Genomic DNA, 23,891 nt, shown 5'->3' on the forward strand with positions numbered 1-23,891 from the left:
CAGTGCCTTTTAGAGAAAAGGTCTTAGGCTGTTAGGTATGTGGGGAAGGGTAGCGTGGGGAGGAAGAGGAATTTGTTTTAAGAGATTTTTTGGAATATGCTGAGTATCCTTGAAGTGGTAAGCTAAGAATCCTTCCCCCCATTCCCAATGATAAAATTCTCACTGCGAGATCAGAGCCAGACCACTTAGACTTTGTGCAAGTTCTGCTACAGAGTTTGTCTTCCCACAGTGTCACTATACAGAAGGCCAGTGGTCAGAAAGCAAATACCAACACCATTTCCTCTCCGTTCACCAATTCTCAGCACAGGAAGCTTTGTGCTAGGAAGAAAACCACCACCTCTCAGTAGCTGCACTGCGGGGCTCTCAGGAGCACAGGAAGAGCAGTGAGTCTGGCTGCTGAGGATCCCTGACAGGGGATGATGGGGAGCTCACAGCAAGCTGGATGGTGCAAGAAACCCACATCACCCACAAATGCAAGAGCTACTTTGAAAGTTGTCAGGAGGACCATGTACACCATTGTTCTGCTCACCATCACTGCAGTCACAGGAGCTACAGGTACTTCTGACGGTACTTTGGTACCAACGCTCTGTTAAGGGCAGAGGAGGAAAAGGCAATGTATCAGAGTGATGTTTACTCAATTCTTCTTTGGGAAAGAAAAAAATCTAGGGGAAGGGATCTTTACAAATTGCTGAAGGGACTTTTTGATGGAAAACCAATAACCTGCAAATCAAAACATTTCTAGCTGCAACTAGATATTTTCAGTTGTCAACCAATAAGATGTCAAGCTTTGCAATGATTGGATGAAAACTGGTAATGATTTTCTTGGAGTATGATATTTTTCATGATAATTAACAGATTTATTAAAAACACGTTTGATGGGAGGTTTTCTGATCAGTCTGGGCACCCTATCAAGCTTTACTCTTAGGTATCAGTGACTTGGCCTGACAAATGAAGTATACTGGGATCTTACAACAATAGATTCAGATGAAAGTAAGACTTAATGGGAAGGTTCTTTCCCCTTTCCAAACTCAGTTAAATACTTAGAAAGCTAATTCCAAAAATATGGGATCTGAAAAAGCAGCTATAATCCTTCTCCTCCCTACTCTACATTAATTATGCAAATTCATGTTTGTTTTTCTTATTTGTTTTTGTTAGGAGAGGTGAGGCAGGTCACAAGGCAATGATCTTGAGTCTATCAGGGATCTCTGCATCTAACAGCAAACAGGAATGTGTTTTCTTTCCAGTTAAATGTCATACTCCTCTACTATTGCATTTGTCACCGCTATAATCGGGGAAATTGGTTCATATGAGCTTTGGAGTGGCAGGGCAGAAATTGCCACCTGATGTTTGACCTGATTAGGAGGGCTGCTTATATCCAGCCCAAAGTGGGGTGAACATCTTCAAAGAGTCATTTTTCTGCCATAGTGGGCAGTGATGCTAAGGGAAAAGCCATCTGGGAGATCTCCCCATACAGATGGGCTCTGCAGCTCATTCAGACTCTGCTTCCCAGTCATGTTATTTATCCACTGTCCTAGGGAGAGGACCTTACAGAGGGAGGGAGTGAAAACAAGGACCGATGTACGTGAACACAGCCATGAATTTGAAGATCTATTCCTGCCTAAGAAGAGAGACGCAGCTCTTGGGCAGAGACAGGGCCTCATGCTGGCCTGTAGCAGTGCAGACACTTCTCTGTGAAGCACGGACCAGAACTCCAAAGCTATGAGTGACGTCCCTGGGCATCTTCTCACACGTCCTTCTCCTTTCTCTCCTTCAGGAAACGACAAAGTGACAGTGACAGTAGGTAACAGCTCTGTGCTCACCTGCCCTCCCAAATCAAATATAACTATGGTAACATGGAAAATAAACCCCAAGGTTGGAGGCCCCTGCACCTTGGCATACAGGGCTGATCAGAACAAGACAGACAGAACAAACTGCAGTGACAGCATGAACTGGAAATTCAGACCAGATCGGGATCCTGCCCTTGAGATACGGCAAGTGGGAATAGCCCATGAGGGAAATTACACCTGCGAAGTAGTAGCAACAGAAGGGAATTTCCACAAGACGTACCACCTGACCGTGCTAGGTAAGGGACTGCTTCCTCATTTTACAGGTCTCCAGAGGACCATGGGCCTGGACAGATAAAGCTCCTCTCCCCATGCACCAGAGGATATACTAATCCAATATACTAACAGAGGATTCTGCATATCCGTCTGGTTATCCTGTAGAATCAATCATTAATACACTAATTTAAGAGAACTAACGCATGTGACACTAACACTTCCAAATGCTGAGGTATTCTATCAAACGTGGGATGTTCTTATCCAGACAGTAAAAACGGACCCATTTCCTCTTATGCCGGCATTCAAATATGTTTTAAACCATGTGTACGAAGGCTGCTTAGGACAAAAGTCTAATTCAGCCCTGTATTTGGGATAATTCCCTACCGCAACGTCCAGGGAAACCTCCTCTAATGGTACATGGCTGTGGTAACTCACCTGAATGGGGGAGAGTTGTCGAAAAGGAAAAAAGAGGCACGATCTTTGTCTCTTGTGACTTTGGCCCATGTCGCTGTAATGGGATGGCACCTCCAACCTTATTCTCCTCTTTTCATTTTGGGTGGAGAACAAGAACATCCTATCCCAACTGCGGCAAACTAACTCCATGCATCTCCCCTTCCTGACGCTTTGCAGTCCCCCCCAGGCTGACCCTGTACTGTGATGACCACGGGAACCCCGTGTGCGAGGCCGCGGCAGGGAGGCCGGCTGCTCAGGTCTCGTGGGTCCTAGAGAGCAACTCCACCCCCAAGGAAGAAGGCCATGACAACGGGACAGTGACTGTTCTCAGCAAGTTCACAGCACACAGCACCAACGTGACCAATATAACCTGCATTGTGTCCCACCCAGCTGGGAACCAGAGCAAGTCCATAGCCTGCCGTCCCTCAAGTAAGTTTCCCTTTGTGTGTTTGGTGTTCGAAATCCCGTTTAGCCCTCCGTTCGTGCACTAAGACAAACATCAATGGCGCTGGCAGGATTGCAGCAGGAACCGTGCAGCTGAGCTGAAGTTTCCAGTCAGAAATTTGTTGGGAGAGGGAAGGATAAACAAAAGAGCTGTCAGAACTGTAAAGTCCTTTGTGAAATTCTAGGAAGGGAGATGGATGTGGTGGTCTTCCCTTCCACCAATAGGGCTGAATGGAAAGGCAGGATTGTTCAGAAGTTCATGACACACAAAGATGTCAATGGTAGGATCACTCAGATCTGTGTATTGTAATCCAGTGGTACCATTACATCTTGCTAATTGTTGAGTTACACATAGGTAGTGACAGGATGACTGAAAGCCAACTTACAGCTTCCAAAGACTGGCTGGTGGGTGAAGACTTTAGGTGGTGAAGTTGAAGAGGTTGCTGGGAAGTTGTGTGCAACCATTTGTACTTCACTGAAGTACTCAGTTGGAAGAGAATCAGAGCTGGGAATTTTGAAAATTTTATCCCAGCTGAAATTTGCTGGGATGCACATGCAAGGCCTGCAGCTGGACTATGGGAAGTGGTGAGGAGGAGGATCTAATTAGCGCCCATACAGCAAAAGACATCTCCATCAAGAGCATGGGGGGATGTTGTTTATTCCCAGTTCTGTGCCTAGCACTGTATTCCAGCTACCTTAGGTCATCCTCCGAAGTTCAGCACGGAGAGCATTGCCTAGAAGATGCCATCCTGACAGAAGCACAGGGTAAACAAACAGTCTGTGAGATGTACCTAAAAGAGCAACTGTTTCTCTTTAGGGAATAGTACACGGTTTCTTCACTGTGTCATCAGCCTTGCTAGTCTCCTGGGCCTCCTCTTCCTTCTTGCTGTTCTTCACCTCTACACCTTCTGTGATAGCAGGTATGTATGGGACATGATACACACAAACCCCTTTGGCCAGTCCTGGGGAAGTTTAGAAGGGCTTTTGGTACTAATTCATGTCATGCGCGGTCACCTCAGTCTGTCACAAACATGCCAGTTCGGCACATGTTTATGGAGGTTTGTCTGAGGTCTATAACGCCACAGCTGGGGCAGAGGGGGAGGGAGTCCATACATGAGTGTTAGGGACCTTCTTCCTGCTGCCATACTTCTTTCAGAAGCAAAAATACAAAGGGAATAGTTAGTTTTTTCCACCCGATTGAGGGATCTGAACAAAGAGTGCCAGGCTATGGAGATTAGAGGCAGCAATGTATCTTTCTGAGCTTGGAGCCAGACTTTTGGTCCATTTTGTCCTACTCAAGGGAAGCCAGGGAGGGCAGGGCCAATGAAGAAATGCAGGAAGTATTGCATGAGAGCAGAACAGGTCTGCTGTTACAACTGCTCAGGAGTTCTGGCAGAGTCTGGTGGCTTGGCCAATTGCTCTGTCTGAGCTAGCTTCTCTGTCACAAGGTGCAATTGCTGCCCAGAATTACAGTACAAACACCACAGAGGCAGAACTAGCTACTGGGTTCAAGTCACTTGAGCTCCACGCTTTGCCGGGGCTCTTGGCAGCTCTGTTTGGTGCTGGCTGGAGCATGGCCAGCTCTGGTCATGCTTGTGAGATTACAGACATAAAGCCTTATGTTCTTTGTTTCTCTACCAAGTAAAGGGGAAGAATTCTGTTCTTACATTCCTAGAGCCCAAAATCGCATTCCCAAAACGACCTTGTCCTCACACTTACAGTATTGGTGTCTTGTTTCCTAGGACAATGAGAAACCAGGACAAGCCAAGGCATCTTCCATCTGCAGAGCTGTCTGGGCCTACTTCTAACTCAGCACCTGAGCAGAGAAGATTAAAGAATCTCCCAGTATGCCTCAGTCAGCAATGTGACATGCAGCAGGGACTCACCAGTACAAAGCATTCAGGAAAAAGAAGCAAACATCTGCAATGCAGCCAGCGTAACTGTTCAGAAACATAGCATGCAGGGCAGATCCTAGCTGACCCTTGTCAGCTCTGTCTTCCATCATCTCTCTAGTGCAACTATAGATGCTGTTATCACCCATGCGAGTATCAAACTTTTTTTAAAAAACCAAATCTAACATATATGCAATAGGAAATTAATTCATGTTGTATAAAATGAGGTCACTCCATTCCAAATACATTGTATCCTAGTATTTAAGTATCAAGTCTTATAGGATAAAATAAATCAAAAGGAATTTTCTTGCATACTAATGAGCAGCAGCCTTCCCAGGATGATCACACAGGACTGAAGCTAAGTTTGAGCAACTCTCATTTTCACTATAAGAATTTTGAAGTGTTTCACCAACAGCTACAAAAAAGGGAGAGAGAGGGAAAATATTTGAGCTTGAGCAGTTATTGCTACATGAAGCATAGAAATTATTACAATCCTGAGATCTAAGCCTCGCACTCATTTACCTCTTTGCATAATTCAGAGAGCCGCAGCCCACAGAACACAGCTCTCTAATGTTAATTTCTTTAAACACATCTTACTGGTTCTATCACAAGGGAACCCTTTGAGTTTAATCTTTCATTCGATGACATACTTCTACTGCTAATCCTCTAAACATAGCTGTGCCCCTTCACCATTTCTTAACTTCTGTTCTGAATAGATATGACTAGAGCTGAATATGCCCCTGAAATTTCAAAGGAACCACAGGTATTTCAGACCCACCTCACTCCTCCATGCTCCACAGAAATCCACGTCTCGTCGTTACTGTACAGAAGACTATTTCAAACTGTAATACATCTGGAGACCTTTTCCATTTGCTACAGTCATTCAATTTGCTAAATGTCTGCAATGATATGTTAATGATATTCCTGTGAGATGTCAGCTTACATAAGGGCAGAAGTGGGAAGGTACTGCCGGAGCACCTTTGCTAGGTTTGTGCATTTCACATGCCCAGGTTACAGAGCTGTTGGGCCTTTCTATACTCTTCACAACCCTTCCAATCCCAGACTAAGTAGTTTTTTCCTTCTCCTTTTTTCTTTTTTTTTTTTTTTTTTTGCATTAGTTATTAAAACATTTATTTAATTTTTGGGGGTATCAGTTACACAGATCTCTAGCTCTCAGCCAGCAAGCTGGGCTTAGAATTGGGGCATTAATATGTTACAGAGAAGATAAAACACAGAAGCCAAGGCACTAAACTCCTCTGGGCATCGGGGGCTCTTTGTGGGGGGGCAAGCCTGCACAAGTGTCCACAAAGGTCAGCTGTTCTGAGGGCATCAATGAGTCTCAGCCAGATTTATTAGCTTTGTTGTAGTGCCTTGTGCGCACAGACCAGGTTTAAGGCTGACGAGATAGGGGAATTGCCCAGACCCCCAGGCCAGAAGAATACCTGTCTAAGGCTGACTTAGATAGCATTGCAAGTTCAGGGAGGAGGAGAGGGTAGAGAACAGGGAACTCCACGGCTTCCACAAACTCGGAACATGATCCTGATCTTTGTTATTCATTCACTGCTTCTACCCATGACTGACCACATCTCAGGCTTTGTGAGCCTCATTTCACATCTGAACCAACTACTGAAGGAGCCAGGGCCAAAACCTCACCTAAACGTCAGTAATTAACAAAATCAAGCTTTTCAATCTCAGCACACTAACATGTAGAATAGTTATCTAGCTTTATACAGAAAAGGAAATGCCACGTCACCGCACTCCCTCCCTTGTGCAGCTTTTCTACCACTACCTTGCTGCACCTCACCCTTTCCTGGTGCAGCCCATAAACTGGTGTAAATCACTGCCTGGGGCAGTTTCTGCAGAATGACACCTGCAGGATGCAGACAATGATTCTGCTGGCACAGCGCCGTGAAACTGCTCCTTCGACATTTACACACACAGTCCCATTCCGTCCATCTGTTGTCACGTATGGCTTTGGTCACAACAGAGTCTGAACTTTGCAGGGCTGATACACAATGCGAATGAACTCGGAGACAAGAGCTAGAAGAATAAACACTTCAGAGGCTAAAAAAATTACTGCCAATTCTTTGTGCTAACCTAACTGCTTTATCAAAAGGCCAGCAAGCAGAAAACCACGCTGACTTTAGTTGATATTTGTAGCTAAGCTGGTAACTGAGTTTCCACAGTGCACATCAACTGACTGCACACAAGTCGCACTCAGCTAAATCTCATCTCTGCAGCAGCTAAGCAAGTGTGGAGCACCTACACATACAAACCTACATGCAAACACACAGCTTCTCCACTAGCAGTCTCATTTTATGTTAAGACCATCTGCAAAGCTGCAACTCTGCTTGGCTCTTACTAAGTATATTACAGACAAAAGGAGTACACAGAGAAGACTCATCTTCCTTTCCTCTCTTCACAAACTGCAGGGCAAGTCAAAGTTTCAGAGATACCAAAAAAGACATGCCCTAGGTTAGCAACAGCCCACCAGTGTTGGCGGTATTCAGGACATGTCTTTGTTGAGCTCTACTTACTACATTTCTTTTCCTTTTCTCCAGATTGGTTAGGTCTCCAGCCAGAAGGAAAAATATCTCACATCATTTGCTGCAGTTTCCATTCAAATGGCTCGGAGTCTCTCTATCCTCTATCAGAGATAAGAGAGATCAAATTCACATACCAGAGTCCACAGGGTTCTGTAACCAGCCTTGCCTCTACCTCTTGATCTATTTACTCTCAAAGCCATCACAAATCCTTCTGCGGGAGAGAGGATGAAGCAACCTAAGCTTTCTACAGTCAGAGTTTCAACCTAGTCTCCTGGGCAACTACCAGAGCAACTAAGAATGTTTCTTTCTTTCTCTCATTGGACACCCATCTTCTTACTGGTTTGTTCACCACATGATGACGACAGATTTGATTGGAATGTGCTAGATTGAATTTATAGCTGTTATAGCTGTTTAGGTATTAATTGGCAGGCTTCTGTGCTTGCCATGAGGCTTGCTTGCCTTACTGTATATTAGAGTCTAGTGCTCGTTAGTGATTGCTTTTTGCTTTTGCTGCTTGTGGTACTGCTTATCATACTGTGCTGTGCCTGGGAACATTTTGATAACAGCAATGGTGATGCACCTGGGCTGGCAGATGGCCAGGGCATTGCTGCTGCTTCTGTGCTGCTGTAGTGGACAGGCTGGAACTCCAATCAAAGGGACTGTGACCTGTGGATGAGTCCATGCGGGAGCAGGACACCCCGAAGCGCCTGTGGCCGTGGATAAGTCCATGCCAGAGCAGGTACATCTTGAAGTGTCTGTGGCCGTGGTTATGTCTGTGCTGCAGCAGGTATACCTCTGAAGGGATTGTGGCCCAAGGATAAGTCCACGCTGGAGAAAGTACATCTCGAAGCATCTGTGGCTGTGAATAAGTCTATGCCACAGCAGGTACACCTTGAAGCGTCAGTGGCTGTGCGTGAAGTCATGCTGGAACACCTCGAAGCATCTGTGGCGGTGGATAAATCCACAACACAGCAGGTACACCCCTGGAGGACTGTGGCCATGGGTAGGGCCATGCTGGAGCAGGTACACTCCTGAAGAGACTGTGGCCACGCTGGAGCAGGTACATCTCTGAAGGGATTGTGGCCCATGGACAAGGCTGCGCCAAAACAGGTGCACCCCTAAGGGACTGTGGTCCATAGACAAGTCCAAGATGGAGCAGGGGAAAGGGAAGGAATTCATTGCAGTATTAAACCCTATGGTGTGGTCCAAAGACACCAGCGGTCCCTGTAAAGGATACAGCTTTAAGTTGTTTTACCCCATGATTTGAGTTGCATGTTATAGGAATTACTATAGCAGGAACCACCCAAACCAATGGAGGACGAGCCTTACAAGAAGCAGAGCAAGTGCAGCAGCAACCCAACCTGAGCTGGCTTTGGTGACCAATAACTCCATGCCACACACCACCTCTCCTGTCCTGAGTGACCACCATAACAGATGGAGCCCAAAGTCATGGACTAAGTGAACTCCATGAACATTTTATGGATGTTTACAGACATTTTATAGGGAGGTGGTCAACAAACTAAGGGAATGATATCTGTGTGTATATATCAAACGATAGGAAGAGGGGTGGTGGTTAATGAGGATGTATTGGATAGTGTGTGGCCTGAGCATGATGTAAATGGTAGGGAATAAGGGGTAGAGAATGTGCTGGTTTGAGCTGGAGTAGAGTTAATTTTCTTCATAGGAGCTAGTATGGGGCTATGTTTTGGATTTGTGCTGAAAACAGTATTGATAATACAGGGGTGTTTTCGTTACTGCTGAGCAGTGCTTCCACAGAGTCAAGGCCTCTTCTGCTTCTCACACCACCCCACCAGCGAGTAGGCTGGGGATGCACAAGAAGTTGGGAGGGGACGTGGCTGGGACAGCTGACCCCAACTGACCAAAGGGATATCCCATACCATATGGCATCATGCTCAGCATATAAGGCTGGGGGAAGAGGGAGGAAAGGGAGGACATTCAGAGTGATGGCGTTTGCCTTCCCAAGCAAACATTATGCATGATAGAGCCCTGCTTTCCTGGAGATGGCTGAACACCTGCCTGCTGATGGGAAGTAGCAAATGAATTCCTTATTTTGTGTTGCTTACGCATGCAGCTTTTACTTTACCTATTAAACTGTCTTTATCTCAACCCATAAGTTTTCTCACTTTTACTCTTCTGATTCTGTCCCCCATCCCACTGGGGGGAGTAAGCGAGCAAGTGGCTAGGGGGACACTTAGTTGCTGGCCAGGGTTAAACCACAACAGCAGGAAAAGATTGCTCGCCTTTTTATGGGACTTTTTTTTTTTTAAACTTATATCAGTTTTAAACTATTGTTCTCAAAAAAAAAAAAATCACCAACCTCAAGTAGGGGAAGAAGTTCTAAGAAATTGAGAGACTGCACTAACTTTTCTCCCCCCACTCCCAAATAAGAACTGACTTTTCTAAGTTTCAGTCCTTCCCCAGCAGGCACACACAACTGAGAGACCGCAGACTGACCACAGACTCATTTTTTCGTCACTTGGTGAGCCTGCCCCAAAGGATTACATAAAACCCCTCTCACATCCTGTTCACTTGCAGAATGACCTCAGAGAGACTGCTCCAGCATCACCAGTTGTGTTTCTTCCACATTACTACTAGTCCCTAGTTCAAGTCTCTTCATATTCCTACTACTTCTGTTTGTGAACAGGAACACTGGGAGACCAAAAGATGCTCTCACTTCACAGAGTATTTCTGAAGCTTGGTACAAGGATACAAACACACGTCATCCCACTGACAAGCTATCACACCACCCTGTAGAGCATCATGCTTTTCTTCTACATGCTATGATTCATACAAGTGGAAACAGCAAGAGAAAATGAACAGGAAAATGTGCTTCTCCCAATGACTTCTCATTTCATGTGTATAAACACATGGAAAAGATGCAGAAAATGCCACACATTTGTTTCCCTTAATCTTCCTGCTCTAGGTAGAATAAGACTGGATTACTTCAGAAACCCTTATGAAGGGTTTGCATCTCTTTGCTTCTATGTCCCCTGATGTCCCTGAAGAAGTAACATGTGTGCTAAAGTGCCCAAATTGGCAGAGCACTGGCAAAAATAGGCCTGTCCTGCCAGGTGTTTTCAGGGTGGCTGGCAAAAAATCCTCACTTTAAGGCAAGGGGGTGGTTCAAAAGGAAAAAGGTACTACAGCAGCAAGAGCTATAGATGAAAGCAAGAGAAATCTCAGCTTCCCCCTTGATCTATAGTTTGTTGTATCAGCAGAATTCATACATAACAGCTGTGTTCCAGTTAGAGGCAATATCTCTTTATGGTGGGAGAGAAACCACTGAGCAGACTGCAAGGGAAGACAGAGATACAAGAGGAGCCCTTAAAATTGAGTATCTAAAGATGAATAAACAGCAGACATTTCTACTTAACTCCACTATTCACAGCTTCCCCCATGCTGGCACAGCAACTTTCTGCAAAAGCAGGTTTAGAGCCCCTGTTGTTACTTTTCTGTCCTGGGAACAGGCATTGGCCTTTAAAGAAAAGATTTCGGATTATTGGCTTTTTTGCAGGAGGGAAAGATGGGGTCATGCCTGGATAGTGCTAATACCCTGTCAGTACTGGAGGTAGAATATGTTTCCTCCAGTTCCCTAACATCTAATATAAAATTTATCTTCACCCAGCTGTATGAGAAGTGAAAAACAGAAGGCATAGTCACTATATCTCTTTCCATATGCTTCCCCAGACTGACAGCATAGAAAGCTTGGTGCTGGGGAGAGGGATCTCCAGCTCCAGGAAGCTAATCATTCAGGAGCAGGCAGGTCAGGGTGAACTAGCACAGCAAATGGCAATGCAGACTCCTGAGAGCACAGTGACAAGATCTCCTACTCAGCTGAGCAAGGCAGCAACTCGAGGAGTAAAAAAATCAAAGTGTTGTCGGCAAGAGTTTTGTTGGAAGGATTGCATGAGCCTTCATGCTGCTCGCTATTGGAACAACAGCCAAGGCAGACTACCATTTAGGAGGAAGTAGCTGTCGAAGCTAGAGGTCAAGGCAATGCGCACCAATTGCTTCTTAGCTTTGTTATAGCCATGGCTAGGTAGCACGCTCACATCAGGAACAGGGTGCTAGTCAGCAGCTGGATGGAAAAAATGAAGGAAAAAAATTCACTGAAGGAGCTACAATATAATTGCATTAGCCTATGTTCCCCAAGAACTGGAAGTCTTCCAGAAAAACAGGACCAGGCAGGGGTTGCTCCCCAGATTTACTTATCATGGAAGTCACACAGCAAACTCACAGCAGAGAAAGCTTCAGAATGACCTTTCCTGGTCCACTGCTGGATGGAAAGAGACGGAAAAAAGTGAATGTTGAGAGTTTGTTTTTCGGGGGTGAGATGTGCGGGAGGGAGGTGGCAGGGAGCATCTTGGGAAAATGTTCAGCTTTTGTTAGGAAAATGGCAAGCCCCAAACTAGAGGTTTCCAACTACACAGCACATGCCAGTTGCTTTTGTGGGACTTTTTGGTGTTTGATGTAAACTGATATTTTCCATGTGTTCAGGCACTCATCAAAAGATTTTCCTCAAATAAAAAAGATTTTAAATAAAAAGATTTAGGGAAAAATCTTTTTATGAAAGCTCACAACTGAACCTACTCAGAGGAATGTGCCTCAAACTGTGCTTCTTACTGACATGTAAGACTGAGGACAGGAAGTTGTTTTGGAGCAGACTGCAGATCCAAGTGGCCGCTTGGGGCCTCTGCCCATTGGGAAGTGGTTGAGTCACCAACCCCGGAAGTATTTAGAAGACGTGTAGATGAGGCACTTAGGGACATGGTGTAGTGGGCATGGTAGTGTTGAGTTGGCGGTTGGACTCTATCTTAGAGGTGTTTTCCAACCTTAATAATTCTATGATTCTATGAAACACAGGCCAAGGCACAGCCATCAAGGCACATGCCGTCAAAAAGTCATACGAGAGTTGGCCATCATCCAGAAGCACAAAAGCATTTTCTGGGGAAGACAAGGAGCACATTTTAAGCGAGGACAACTGTGCACTCCAGAAGTTTAACTGAGTTTATTTCCATGAGTTTTTTGGTGTTTCATGCTGTCACTGCAGCATGTCCACTAGTGATAAGATAGGCTTCAGCAGTGACTGCGTAACCAAGGTAGTAACTAGACCTATTCTGTGCAGCAGGGAGAGCAGTGGATGTTGTGTACCTCAACTTCAAAACTTTTGGCATGATCTCTTACAACATTCTTATAGAGAAGCTGAAAAAGTGCACAGTGACATTGATTTAAAACTGCCTGAACAGCCAGTCCCAGGGGGGAGTGATCAGTGGCACAAAGGCCAGTTAGAGGCAAGTCTCTAGCTGTGTGCCCTAGTGGTTTTTACCTCTTCATTAATGGCCTTGACACTGGGACAGAGTGCACCCTCAGCAAATTCGCAGACAACACAGAACTGGGAGGAATGGCTGATTGCGCTGCCATTCAGGGAGACCTGGGGAGGCTGAAGAATTAGGATGAGGGGAATCTCATGAAACTTCAATAAGGGAAAAGGCAAAGTCCTGCATCTGGGTAGGAATAACCCCAGGCACCAGTATGGGCTGGGAGTCCACCAGCGGGAAAGCAGCTCTACAGAGGAGCTTGGGATCCTGGTGGATGCCAAGCTGACTATGAGCGAGCAATGCACCCACAGGACAAAGGCGGCCAACAGCATCCTGGGCTGCATTAGGAAGAATATTGCCAAAAGGTCGAGGGAGGTGATCCTTCCTCTTTACTTAACCCTGGTGAGGCCACATCTGCAGTGCGATGTCCAGCATTGGAGTCCCCAGCACAAGGAAGATATGGACTTACTGGAGGGAGTCTAGCAGAGGGCCACAAAGATGATTTAGGGTCCAGATCATCTTTCATATGAGAGGCTGAGAGAGCTGGGACTGGAGAAGAGAAGGCTCAGTGGGGACAAGGTTAGTGAGCCCATCCAGGCCTGAATTATAAAAAGGAGGCAGAAAAGCTAGCAACAGCAGATCAAAAAACCAGACAGTTTTCCTTGTCTTGTCTTTGACACAGCATAAGAGCTCTGGATACTACTGATGTGAGCATCTTAGATTGTGTGCGCACAGAAGCCTGAATCTAAGCATTATGCTTAACTGTCAAGGGAGGAGAAGAAATTCCACCTGATATTATTTGATAACACTGCTAATAGGATGCACAGTAACATTATATGTTTTCAGAATAAGAACAGCTCCCCGAAAGCCCTGAACAGAGTATTTAGGAAAAGCAACAGATGTAAGATGGCTCATCTCTGTAGCACTTCTCTGGTTCACTGCAGACAAGCTGCCTTTTACCTTTGATCAGCTGGGGATACCAATCACCACTGCCTCTCACAGCAAATAAATGTATGCCTTCTGCCATAATTCCCCTTCACCCTTTGGAGCAGCTAACCACAAAGATCCAGAAAAGTATCTCATTATCTTCCTTGAAGCACTTAAAACAATACTTGTTGCCATGATTTCCAAACAACAACAAAACAAGAGAATCCACCACCAAACCCCACATATTTAGGAGCTGGATTGTTCCTGTGCTTTGAGGAGACAGGCTAAAAAGAAGCTGTGTGCACTGTGGTCTCCACAGTAATGCTTACATGTCTGTTGCAATGTTCCATCCTTGAACAAAAACTCAGGGCACCAGATAAAGCAGATATTCACCCACTTCAAACCCATTCAGGGTTACAACTGAAAACACAGTGTGGAGGAGACCAGACAAGAACCCTGTACCAAAGGCAGAGCTGGGAATATATTTATGATGGATGTTGAATTTCTGAATGCCCCAATTTGCTTCAGCCAAAAGAGCCTTAGAATTAAACATTCAGATTCAACATCTAGAAACCTTCAAGTCTTCCCTGAAGTCTAACAACAATAAAAAAATGCACAGAAAATCCCCACAGTGAATCAAGTGCTGTTTTGGCTCTGTTAAAACTCTCATTCCACCCTACAAGGTAAGTGTTATTACTTGCTTGACACATAAGATGAAGATTAAAGAGCAGATAGTATATTTTAGAACTGTTACCTTGGTTTTACACACAACAAACATGTCAGAAAGAACATTAGCAAGTCTATGTAGTCTCATGCGCCAAGATATGAATAAGCAGATAAAAAAATATCTGGAGGCATAGTGATAAATGTATTCCCATGGGAATGTATGAGAAATAGTATTTTCAGTCCACATTTGAATCAGAGCAAAGGCTGGAGGTGAAGAGAAGAGCAGTTCTCCCCCCACAATCACCTAGAGGCTTAATTATTCTCCATGTCTGCTCATGACGTACCCGAAAAATACAGTATTAATGTAGCATTTGGCATTATGCTGGTGAATGCAGTCCTGGGTGAATTACTGCTCTATGTTTACAGTCATTCCCAGTACTGCTCTGAAGAACAGTACAGCCTGAGACTTGAGGCGACTGAAATTGCCATGTAACTCTAGAATCTGGGAGTTTATTTTAATCAGATCTTTGCTTTTATTTCTTCTTCAAACATGAACTCAAGATTTACCTCACCCTTATTTGCAGAAATAAAAGAAACAATGGCTCATATTCTAGAAAGCAAGTAAATTTCCCCTAGTTCCATGTATTTTACAATACAATTGTATTTTTTACAATTCTTTGTTAGCACGTCTTTTAGGAATATGTTCCTGAAAGAAAAGTATGGATTTTGCCACAGATCCTCCTGGAGTAGGGATAGTAGATATTTTCCTTCATGACAGAAGGGACCAAACCTGTCCTCTTCAGAGATTCTGTGGGAACAGTCCTCACCATCAGAGCAGGACTGTTGGAAAACACTAATACTAGAACTAGCTTTAGCCTTACTGTAGAATTAAAGAAAGATAAATGTGAGCCTGTTGTCCTGTTTGAATTTATTTGGCTATACCTTCCAGCCATTAATGGGCAGTATACCTTTCACACAGAAGACACGATCCTTTAATACCTAGTGTTTCTTCTTGAGTGGCTTAGGTAGGTTATTTATTTGCCAAAAGAACTAGCTTTCAAACACGAATTTATCAACAGATCTAAGGAAATAAACTAGTGCCCAGCCATGATGAAAGTTAGTTGGAGGCAAACTTTTGTTCCCTATAAGACTGGAGAAGATATGCACCTTTTTATTCATAAATGGACCTTCAAGATTTCTGGACCAAAGTTTTTCTAATAAGTCACCCTTCCATTGGGATGAACACATTCTCTTATTCACATCAGCAGAAAGTTTGTCTACAAGTGGCTCGGTTTTCTGAGACAGTCATCAGGGGAAGAAAAGTTCTATATCCCATAAGTCTATTGGTCTCCACAAAAGCTTGCTGTATATACCACCAGAAAATACCTTGTTAAACTCATACAACTTAAGACTGACTATAAGCATTGATTTCTATGCAAGGATATTTGTGCACAGTTAGTTGAGTCACCATATCATTTCAATCCTGCAGAGCAGGGATGATATGCAAATAAATCATAGGCATGAGAAAAGACTTCATTTCAAATAGCTCTTTTATGGTTGCTGTTACTGCTTTACAATGAGCAATCTGTATTATTGAAAGCCACAAGACGTCTTGGCACAGCAAACCACACTGACCCAGCTCACATTCATACTTACACCAGTGAGTGAGTTTCCACAGTAAAACAAACCTATCACAATGGAAGGCACTCAGCTGATTTGAATCAGTTGAGTTTTGCACACACATATCAGGACACACCTCACCAACCAGCATACTTACATTTCATTCAACTTGGAGTCCAAGCAACATGCTGCAGTCAGGTGCCACCCCTAGGCTGGTTCAAAATTTCAAGTGCCACAGAAAAGTTGCACTGATCATTCCCCACTAGTACGTATCAGGCTTAGTTTGAAGCAACAACCTGATTGCGCAATTGAGGGTATCCAGGCAGAGCATCAGAGAAAAGAAAGAGCAAGATCTTTTTTAACAACTCCTTTCTACATACCCAGCCACAGGCTTCATTTCTCTCAGGAAGTACAAGGCTCAGCATCGCACCCTGGACACCACGGAATCACAGGCAAACTGGAGCTTCTCCACAATTTGCAGATAGTCCATTCTTGAACTCCCTTGGAGGAGGAAAGAGAGCAGAATCCAGACCAGCAGAAGACACTTCTGAGTTCCAGCATGGTGTCTGTGTCAAGCAAGTGAAAAACAACCCTATTAAGCTATCACCAGTACATCTAACAAAGCTGTTTCCCCTGCAGTTTCTTTTCTCCTACAGACCCAGTTTGCCTCAGCTGCAAGCCATTCCAGCAAATGCACAGCCACAGCTGGACAAAATAATGAAGCCCCTCATTAATTCTTTCTGGATAGTCTTTCCCTGTGGTCTGTGTACACTGTCACATTGTGACTAATTACAGACTAAGATAATGCACATATGCTATGCAATGTTTGGGCCTTTCCTTACTTCTTCTGACTGCTTCATTTTCAAGCCTTTAATAATGTGCATTTAACATATGATTTTCTTTGTCTTTTTTTTTTCCTATCATCTTCTTGATATAGTATGTTTACACTAAGGGTACAAAGTGAGCAAGAAGTAGATGGAGGTTCTTGTGAGAAAACCAGCCATTAGTTCTAACTTTCCATTACCAAAACAAACCGAGATCAATAAGTTTCAAGTCTTCCTCTGCCACTCATGCTTATTTGCAAGACAAGCAAATCTGTGACCACAGGTTCTTTATTTTTTACTCAGTGTATCTGTCCATCAGAGGATTACGAAAAATCCACCCACGTCTTCTCAGCATGTGAGCTCCCCCATGCCCTCTGTTCTACCTATCTCAAGCTAGCAATACCTTGCTAGGTAAGCACCTCTTAATCTCCAATATATTTACTCACACAATAGCACTTTTAATGTGCATGTGGTTATAGTTAGAAAACTACAAGCAATTACCTGCTCAGCAGCAAACAGGAAGTCTGAAATCTGGAACAAGGTTGATCTTAGATTATGCTACAGACAGTGTAGCACCTTAATCCATAGACCCTTTTCTTTCATGTAGTATGACTAATAGAAGTCACAGGAGTGACTTCAGGACCTTCTGCTAGGTGGAATTTGTCACTTTGGAAAGGGATTAGATAAAAATGAGAAGCAAAAAAGCTTTAATCTAGAAAGGAACCCCTCATGAAACATGAGTAGGAGGAAAAGCCTTTTACTCTGACCAAACTGTACTGTGTTTTTTCACAAGTAGGCTTTATGCAAATACTGTGCAGGAGCACGGGTGAGTGCTTGTAGGTGGGACTGATACAGTCAGCTCTTAAGAGTGTGCGACAGTTCCCATTATAAGAGTGTCTTCTACAGCTTATAATATTGCCAAATGTTACAAGTTTGGGCTAGAATTATCTGTGCTAGATGTCTGCCTTAGCCTGATATTTGATTTTTTTCCCTTTACATTTTATCTTAGATCAATAATTCAGTAGCATTTTACTCATACCAGAAAGTGTGGACAATCTTTCACTTGAAAACCTGTAGCAGTGACATATCTTAGATCAGGCAGTTAATGTTTGGCAGTGTTTGCCTTTGTTAGTGATATGCTGTGCTGAGTCCCATAAAGGCCTGGCCAGAATTAATCAAGGGACAAGACTTTGTAAATGTACAATTTATATGCACTGCACTACTCACTGAATCTTTCTTCCCAAAGGAATGTGCGCGAGTTCCAGAGAATGAAAACACAGGTATAGACCAGCGTTGCTGTAAGACTTTATACGCAGAAATGTGAGTGTAGACCCAGACCCTAAGAGTCTTTGCAAGAGCAATTATATAATTTTGAAACAGAAGACTTTCTAAAGACATGAAGATATCTCTATAAATTCAAGTTCAAACCAATTCTAAGCCTATAAGTACGAACAAAATTTTAAAAAGGGCTAGGCCTGCCATTTCAGAAAAGGGAAATAGAGTGACACTGACACAGCCCTTTGTATAGCTGGACAGAGAAGAACACTTGTTGCATTTCCTAAGTCAGGGGGATTTAGGCTTGCTAGATTTGCCATGACAGAAAAAACACAAGGAGCCTCTAGGGTTCAGAGGAAAAGTCCAGCAGAAGAGAAGTGATCTAAAGCAGCAGCCTATAACCATGACCATCAATCCAAATCCCAAACACTGCTGAAGAGCAGCAAGGAAACTGAAGAAGAGTGACAAACAAGTATTCCCACTTCAGTCTCTATGGCCCATGCTGTGTAGTAGAAAGAGCTTGCTTTAGAAACTTGCCCGAAAAGTCTGTTTCTTTGTATGTCACATTTCCCTCAAAGATAAGACTGTATACCAGAAAGATCACAAGGGTGAAGCACTGGGAAAACAAAGTCTAACTTTTGGCTGCCCTGTGCGGGTCAGTAGCTGTCTTGGGGGTCTGTGGCACCAGGATCCTTGGGTTCCATTTACAGAAGTAATCCATGTAGAGACACTTCTTCCAGAAAATGGGACAAAACCAGCACAGCCAATAACTGAAGCGGAAAGTCATGCACCAGCCTTGCTGCCTTTTGGCTCTAGCTGTGTCAACACCATTACCGATGGCAGTTACTTCTAGCTAGCCCCATATTCTAGCCTGTCAGCACAGAGCTAGCCATTGACGAGGACAAGCGCTGCACAGGTTCAGTACTGGAATTACCTGTGTCCGAAGTAGAAAAGGATTCATTTTATCAAGCATTTAGTATCTCTCTCAGTGTCTAGGAGGCCTCGAATCTGTCATTGAGTGAGCCACTCCAGAAGGGAGAAATTGTAAGGATGCTTTCTACAGAAAAATTCTACAGTTGTTCTTTTTTCTGGAACATAAATAAATCAAACTATTCTTTGGGAACAAGCAGATGCTATGGATAGGTTTCTTTCCATTTTTAATTCTGTCCTGTATCACTGGGACACATGAAGTTGCAACCACTGTTGAGAGTTTCCACAGAAGCCATAATATGGCCGTGTTGGATAAAAACCTCTTTGTTTTGTTCTTTTTGCCCAGCATAGTCACATGCCCTGACATACCAAGCTCTTCTCTTATAAGCAGGAGAATGACCACGTAGATGACTAGATCCAGCAAGAGGCTCAGACAAACCTGTTACAGTCTAATTTTGAAGGTCTTGATATTCCCTGTCCCCCCAACATTCCTCATGCTCTTTCCCTCACAGCCATTCTCTTGTCAGCAGTATAGCTGGAGAACACAGGCATACACCAGATTTCCACCCGATACAGTCAGTATTTTGGCTGTTAGTTAAAAGAGGCTTCTGCACAGCCACATCCATGTTTTATGAAGTATTTTGAAGAAAAGTTTAACCTACTAAGAGGTACCACCTAGGGATACAGGTTTATGTGTGTGCCTGTGTAGGCAGTACAGTTTCTAAGCAGTCTAAGCCATACAAAATGTGATGTGTAAATCAGCCATCAGAGCAAAGAGAACGTTTTCCTTTTGCACTGAGAAGCAGCACAAGGAGCACTTCACAAGACTAAATTGGGGTTGCTATTAGTTCTTTGTGGTAATGCAACTGCATGACTGAAAGCCACAAAGAATTCAGCAGCAGAAAGCTACGCTGGCCTGAATATATATTTTAAATTAACATGAAGATCAAGTTCACACAGTGAAAGTGGTGCTGCTGCAGCTGAAAGGTGCTTGGTTATTATAAATCCTTTTTTACAGCAGCAGAACAACCTGAGTTCACATGCATTCACACAGAGGATGCACACCTGGCATTGCCCAGGCACAAGAGGAGCCATTCCCTGATCAGAAGAGAAGTTTATACTTCAAGACCTGCTTAGGCTTCTCCGACAAGTTACTGGCCAAGAGTACTCTGGGCAAAGGGTATACTGTAGATTTTGTGGATATCATTCTTCAGTGTCCTGACTCATGACACTGTGGGCCTTGTCATGATTTCTGATACTATCAGAGAAATACTTTATGTCAGCAACATCCTCCGAGTACCTGCTGTATTTGATTTCCACCAGTAGCCTTGTTTTATCTTTTATATTCATTCTGTTCACTATTTACAGTTTTCTCCAAATTGGTTAGATGCTGTCTAGACAAACTGCAAGATAAATAAATAGCAGACTTTTTCCCAGAAGTCCAGAAATTGTCTTCAGTTTTCCCCTACCAAAAATGTTCAATCAACAAGCTTCAAGACTGAGGCAAACACAGTTTTACCTAGGAAATAGCAAAGATCTGACTACAGACTCCAATGCATTATTACTACTCTAATTCATTATTACTTGCCAGTTTGTCCCAGAGAATTACACAGAAGCTTACCCACATCATCTTAAAGTGCAGGATGCCCTCAGAGAGACAAACTTTCTACCTATCAAGGCCTTTATAGGTCAGAGGGTATATTTAATCGGGTATCTAAGCAAATCCCTCTCTACCACTGAGGTAAGCAGGTGATTTCATTAGTATTTTAGACATAGGGAGCAAAGGACAGAAGCATAAGATATCCTGTGAGGCCTGGGAATAATTGCCAGGTCACAGAAGGAGCAGTAGCAACTTAAAAAAATACAGGGTTCTTTCCAGCACAACTTCTCACTTAGGCAAGGATCCAATGGACAAATAGGCCTGATACATGCTCAAAGCTCCTCCAGGCTATGTTTTGCTTCTGATCATGCTAAATTTTCCAGAGATAGACAGTATGCACTAGAACAGGCACATGGGACAGGATTGGTACCAGTTCCCAAGCCTGAGAAGAATGTGCCAGGTGTCCCTCATTTTTGACTCATTCCTCATGTTCTCTCCAAGTACCTGGGAGGCCTCTTTGGACATGAGCTCAGAACTCCACTCCTGCTAATGCCTGAGCACTTTTTCACTGGAAAAAACATCAACAACAAATGTAAAACGAGATATATTGTTATCACCTTGCGGAAGGATTGGGGAGGGACTGTATAATTTTAGCATTTTCAGTGCTAAAAGAAGAATGTTTCTTCCACTAGCTCAGAATAAGAAAACTCTGTCTGATATGAAACACAAACAAGAAGAGACTCCTACCCCATTTGAGCTCTGCTGTGGGGTTTATCAGCCACAGATCAACCCTGTGAGGAGAGGCAAGGCAAAGAAGGTACAGGAAGCCCAGCTCTGCAAAAAGGCAGGGGGTGGAAGCTCTCCAGCTTCAAGGACCCAATCCATCAGAATCATGGGGAGTCACAGCACAGTAGTGAAGAGAAAGCAATGACTCTGGTTGCTTAAGATGTACTGGCACAACAGGAATCTGGCACAAGCCAGACTGTATGGAAGACCCATCTGAGACAGAGACAAGAGCAAGCTTTGAAGTGCAAAAACTGCTGGTGCCTTGTGTGAGGAGACCACAAGTGCAATGGGTGGGTCAGGCTCTTCTTTGGAACGTGGCACTTAGACACCAGGGCCAGGGCTGTGTGCCACAGCTGTTTCTTTCTAACTTTGTCACTGTCTTAGCCAGACACTGAGATCACATCAGAGACCAGGTCAAAACCCCAGGTGTTCAAATTAGGTATGGGAAACAGAAGTTATGGAGGCCAGTCAAGGAAGGGTCACATTGCTTCCTGAAATGGCATGTAGGCGAAATGTCTATCCCAACTGACCAGGGAATAAGTGCTGCATTAACCCAATGTATCAGTAGCAGTCACAAAGCAGAACCACTCTTCCAAAGATAAACATGCTCCAGGATAATTGGATGATACAACAGAAAGTGCTGGCCAGAGACCCAGGTCCTCCGGTATTTAACCATCCTCATGCTGGTATTAGGACAACAGACTTTAGGGAGGAGAAAAAAACTTATGAGAACTAAGTATCAAACTTATAAAACTTACAAAACTTACAACCGATCTTACAAACTAAATATTAAACTTAAGAAAACTAAATATCAAATAAATATCATTGAGGACCCAGAGTATATACACAGTTTTTCTGTAAGTGCTTAGAAAGTAGTTCTAGGAACTGCATCCTTTTGTAATGTCTCTTCTGCTCAATGCTGAAAATATTACAAGTTTTTCTGAACATGATATTCAAAGGCAAATAGTGTCACCACTCATTGATGATTTCTGCTCACACCACCGTTGTATGGGAGCTTTAACATCTCATTCAGACATGTAATTCTAAGAGCTGATGGAAACTTTTCTCCTATTATTATCATCAGCGATTTAGATACTTTTTTCTTTAGAATTAAAAGATATGCTAAAGAAATCATGACATAAGAATGCAGTTGAGATCACTGTCTCTTACCCCATCATCAGTGACGATTTCAGCACCATTAAAAAATATTTTTATAGTGCCCTGCTTAGCAAGACAGACATAAGGCTATAAGGTATCTATCAGGGTTTGCAGACATTCCTTCAATCAGATTTCTCTCAGTAATGAGATTGCAAACCTAATAACACTACTGGAGTCAGAGTTATTTCCTATTTACAACAGAGTAAAAGGGCAGAATTTCTACTACAGGAATATATGCAATAACAAGGAGTTAATAACAGATTGAGTATCCTTGCCAGTATAATTCAGGATGACATTTACATAGCTAATAACATTCTAATAAGTAAAAAAAAAAATCATCGTCCCCCACCTATGCCAGTCTAAGAGTTAAGCTGAACTACAGCAAGGGCTCTGCCTTATTGATCTTTCATCTAGTACAAGGTAGAAACTCCACACTGGCTGTAGATGGAACAGCAGCAGTCTGGGGCTGTGGAATACCCATGTGTCAGGTGCAATGACTGTCAGCGGTATGACTAAAGTTAGTCTCTCACCACTATTCCATCAGAGAAAAACAGGGTTAGAAAGCTTCCTCTTCCTGCAGGGCAGTCCAGGGGACAGTAGCCAGTCCAGATCATTAGGCAAGTTCATGGTGGTAAGGCTGGTCCAAGGTCACGCTGGGAAATCAATTCACAAGTCAAGGTCAGGTGAAAGTAACCAGGGTCAGACACAGGCCAGCAATCATCAGGCATCTTCACAGCCACAAGACATGCCTGGGGTCAAGCTGTGAAATCAGCCCAGAGCAAGGCATAAGGCAGCTCAGAGATGATCAATACTCCTGCAAGGCAGCTCAGAGATGATCAATACTCCTGCAAGGCAGCTTAGAGATCAATACTCCTGCAAGGCAGCTCAGAGATGATCAATACTCCTGCAAGGCAGCTCAGGCAGGAAGCAATGTCCCCCACCTGGGCCTAAATGGTGCTCCTGGGCCTATGGGCAGAGAGCTTGGGTGGAGGCCCAGGTGAAGCCAGTCAGGGCCATTAAGGCTCGTTAGTGCACCCTGACAGCAGGAATCTAACCCCTATAAAGGGCAAACTAGCTGCGCAGGGATGAGCTTTATAAGTCTGCCTGGAAATGTGTGTCAGTTGCTGGTTACCTGGGCCTTTGCTGCTGCACCTGGAGTTACAGAGAGCGCAGTCGCTCTTGAGGAGTGTATTGTAGATACAGCTACAGGCACAGGGGAGAGACTAGCTGCTGTGAGTCCTGCCGCGGTCTAGCAGCCACAAAATGGGTTGCTTCTTGTAGGATTGTCAAGTGGGCCGTGTGTCACTCACAGCTACCACTGGGTAGGAGAGCCTTGATCCAGGGGGCTGTGCTTAAACTGAACGTAATGCT

General features: G+C 43.9%; 1 protein-coding gene across 1 annotated transcript in view; it reads left to right on the top strand.

The window, feature by feature from the left end:
- Nucleotides 1-1,645: 1,645 nt before the first annotated feature.
- Nucleotides 1,646-23,891, top strand: part of LOC142089678 (cell surface glycoprotein CD200 receptor 1-A-like) — a 35,618-nt gene continuing 13,372 nt past the window's right edge. The window contains exons 1-4 of the mRNA XM_075166876.1: nt 1,646-2,083; nt 2,691-2,942; nt 3,775-3,877; nt 4,700-4,802. Of these exons, the coding sequence (XP_075022977.1) occupies nt 1,720-2,083; nt 2,691-2,942; nt 3,775-3,877; nt 4,700-4,802 (822 nt within the window). The 5' untranslated portion in view covers nt 1,646-1,719. The remainder of the gene's footprint in view (nt 2,084-2,690; nt 2,943-3,774; nt 3,878-4,699; nt 4,803-23,891) is intronic.

The sequence above is a fragment of the Calonectris borealis genome, chromosome 1, assembly GCF_964195595.1.
Source record: "Calonectris borealis chromosome 1, bCalBor7.hap1.2, whole genome shotgun sequence".
Classification (NCBI taxonomy): domain Eukaryota; kingdom Metazoa; phylum Chordata; class Aves; order Procellariiformes; family Procellariidae; genus Calonectris; species Calonectris borealis.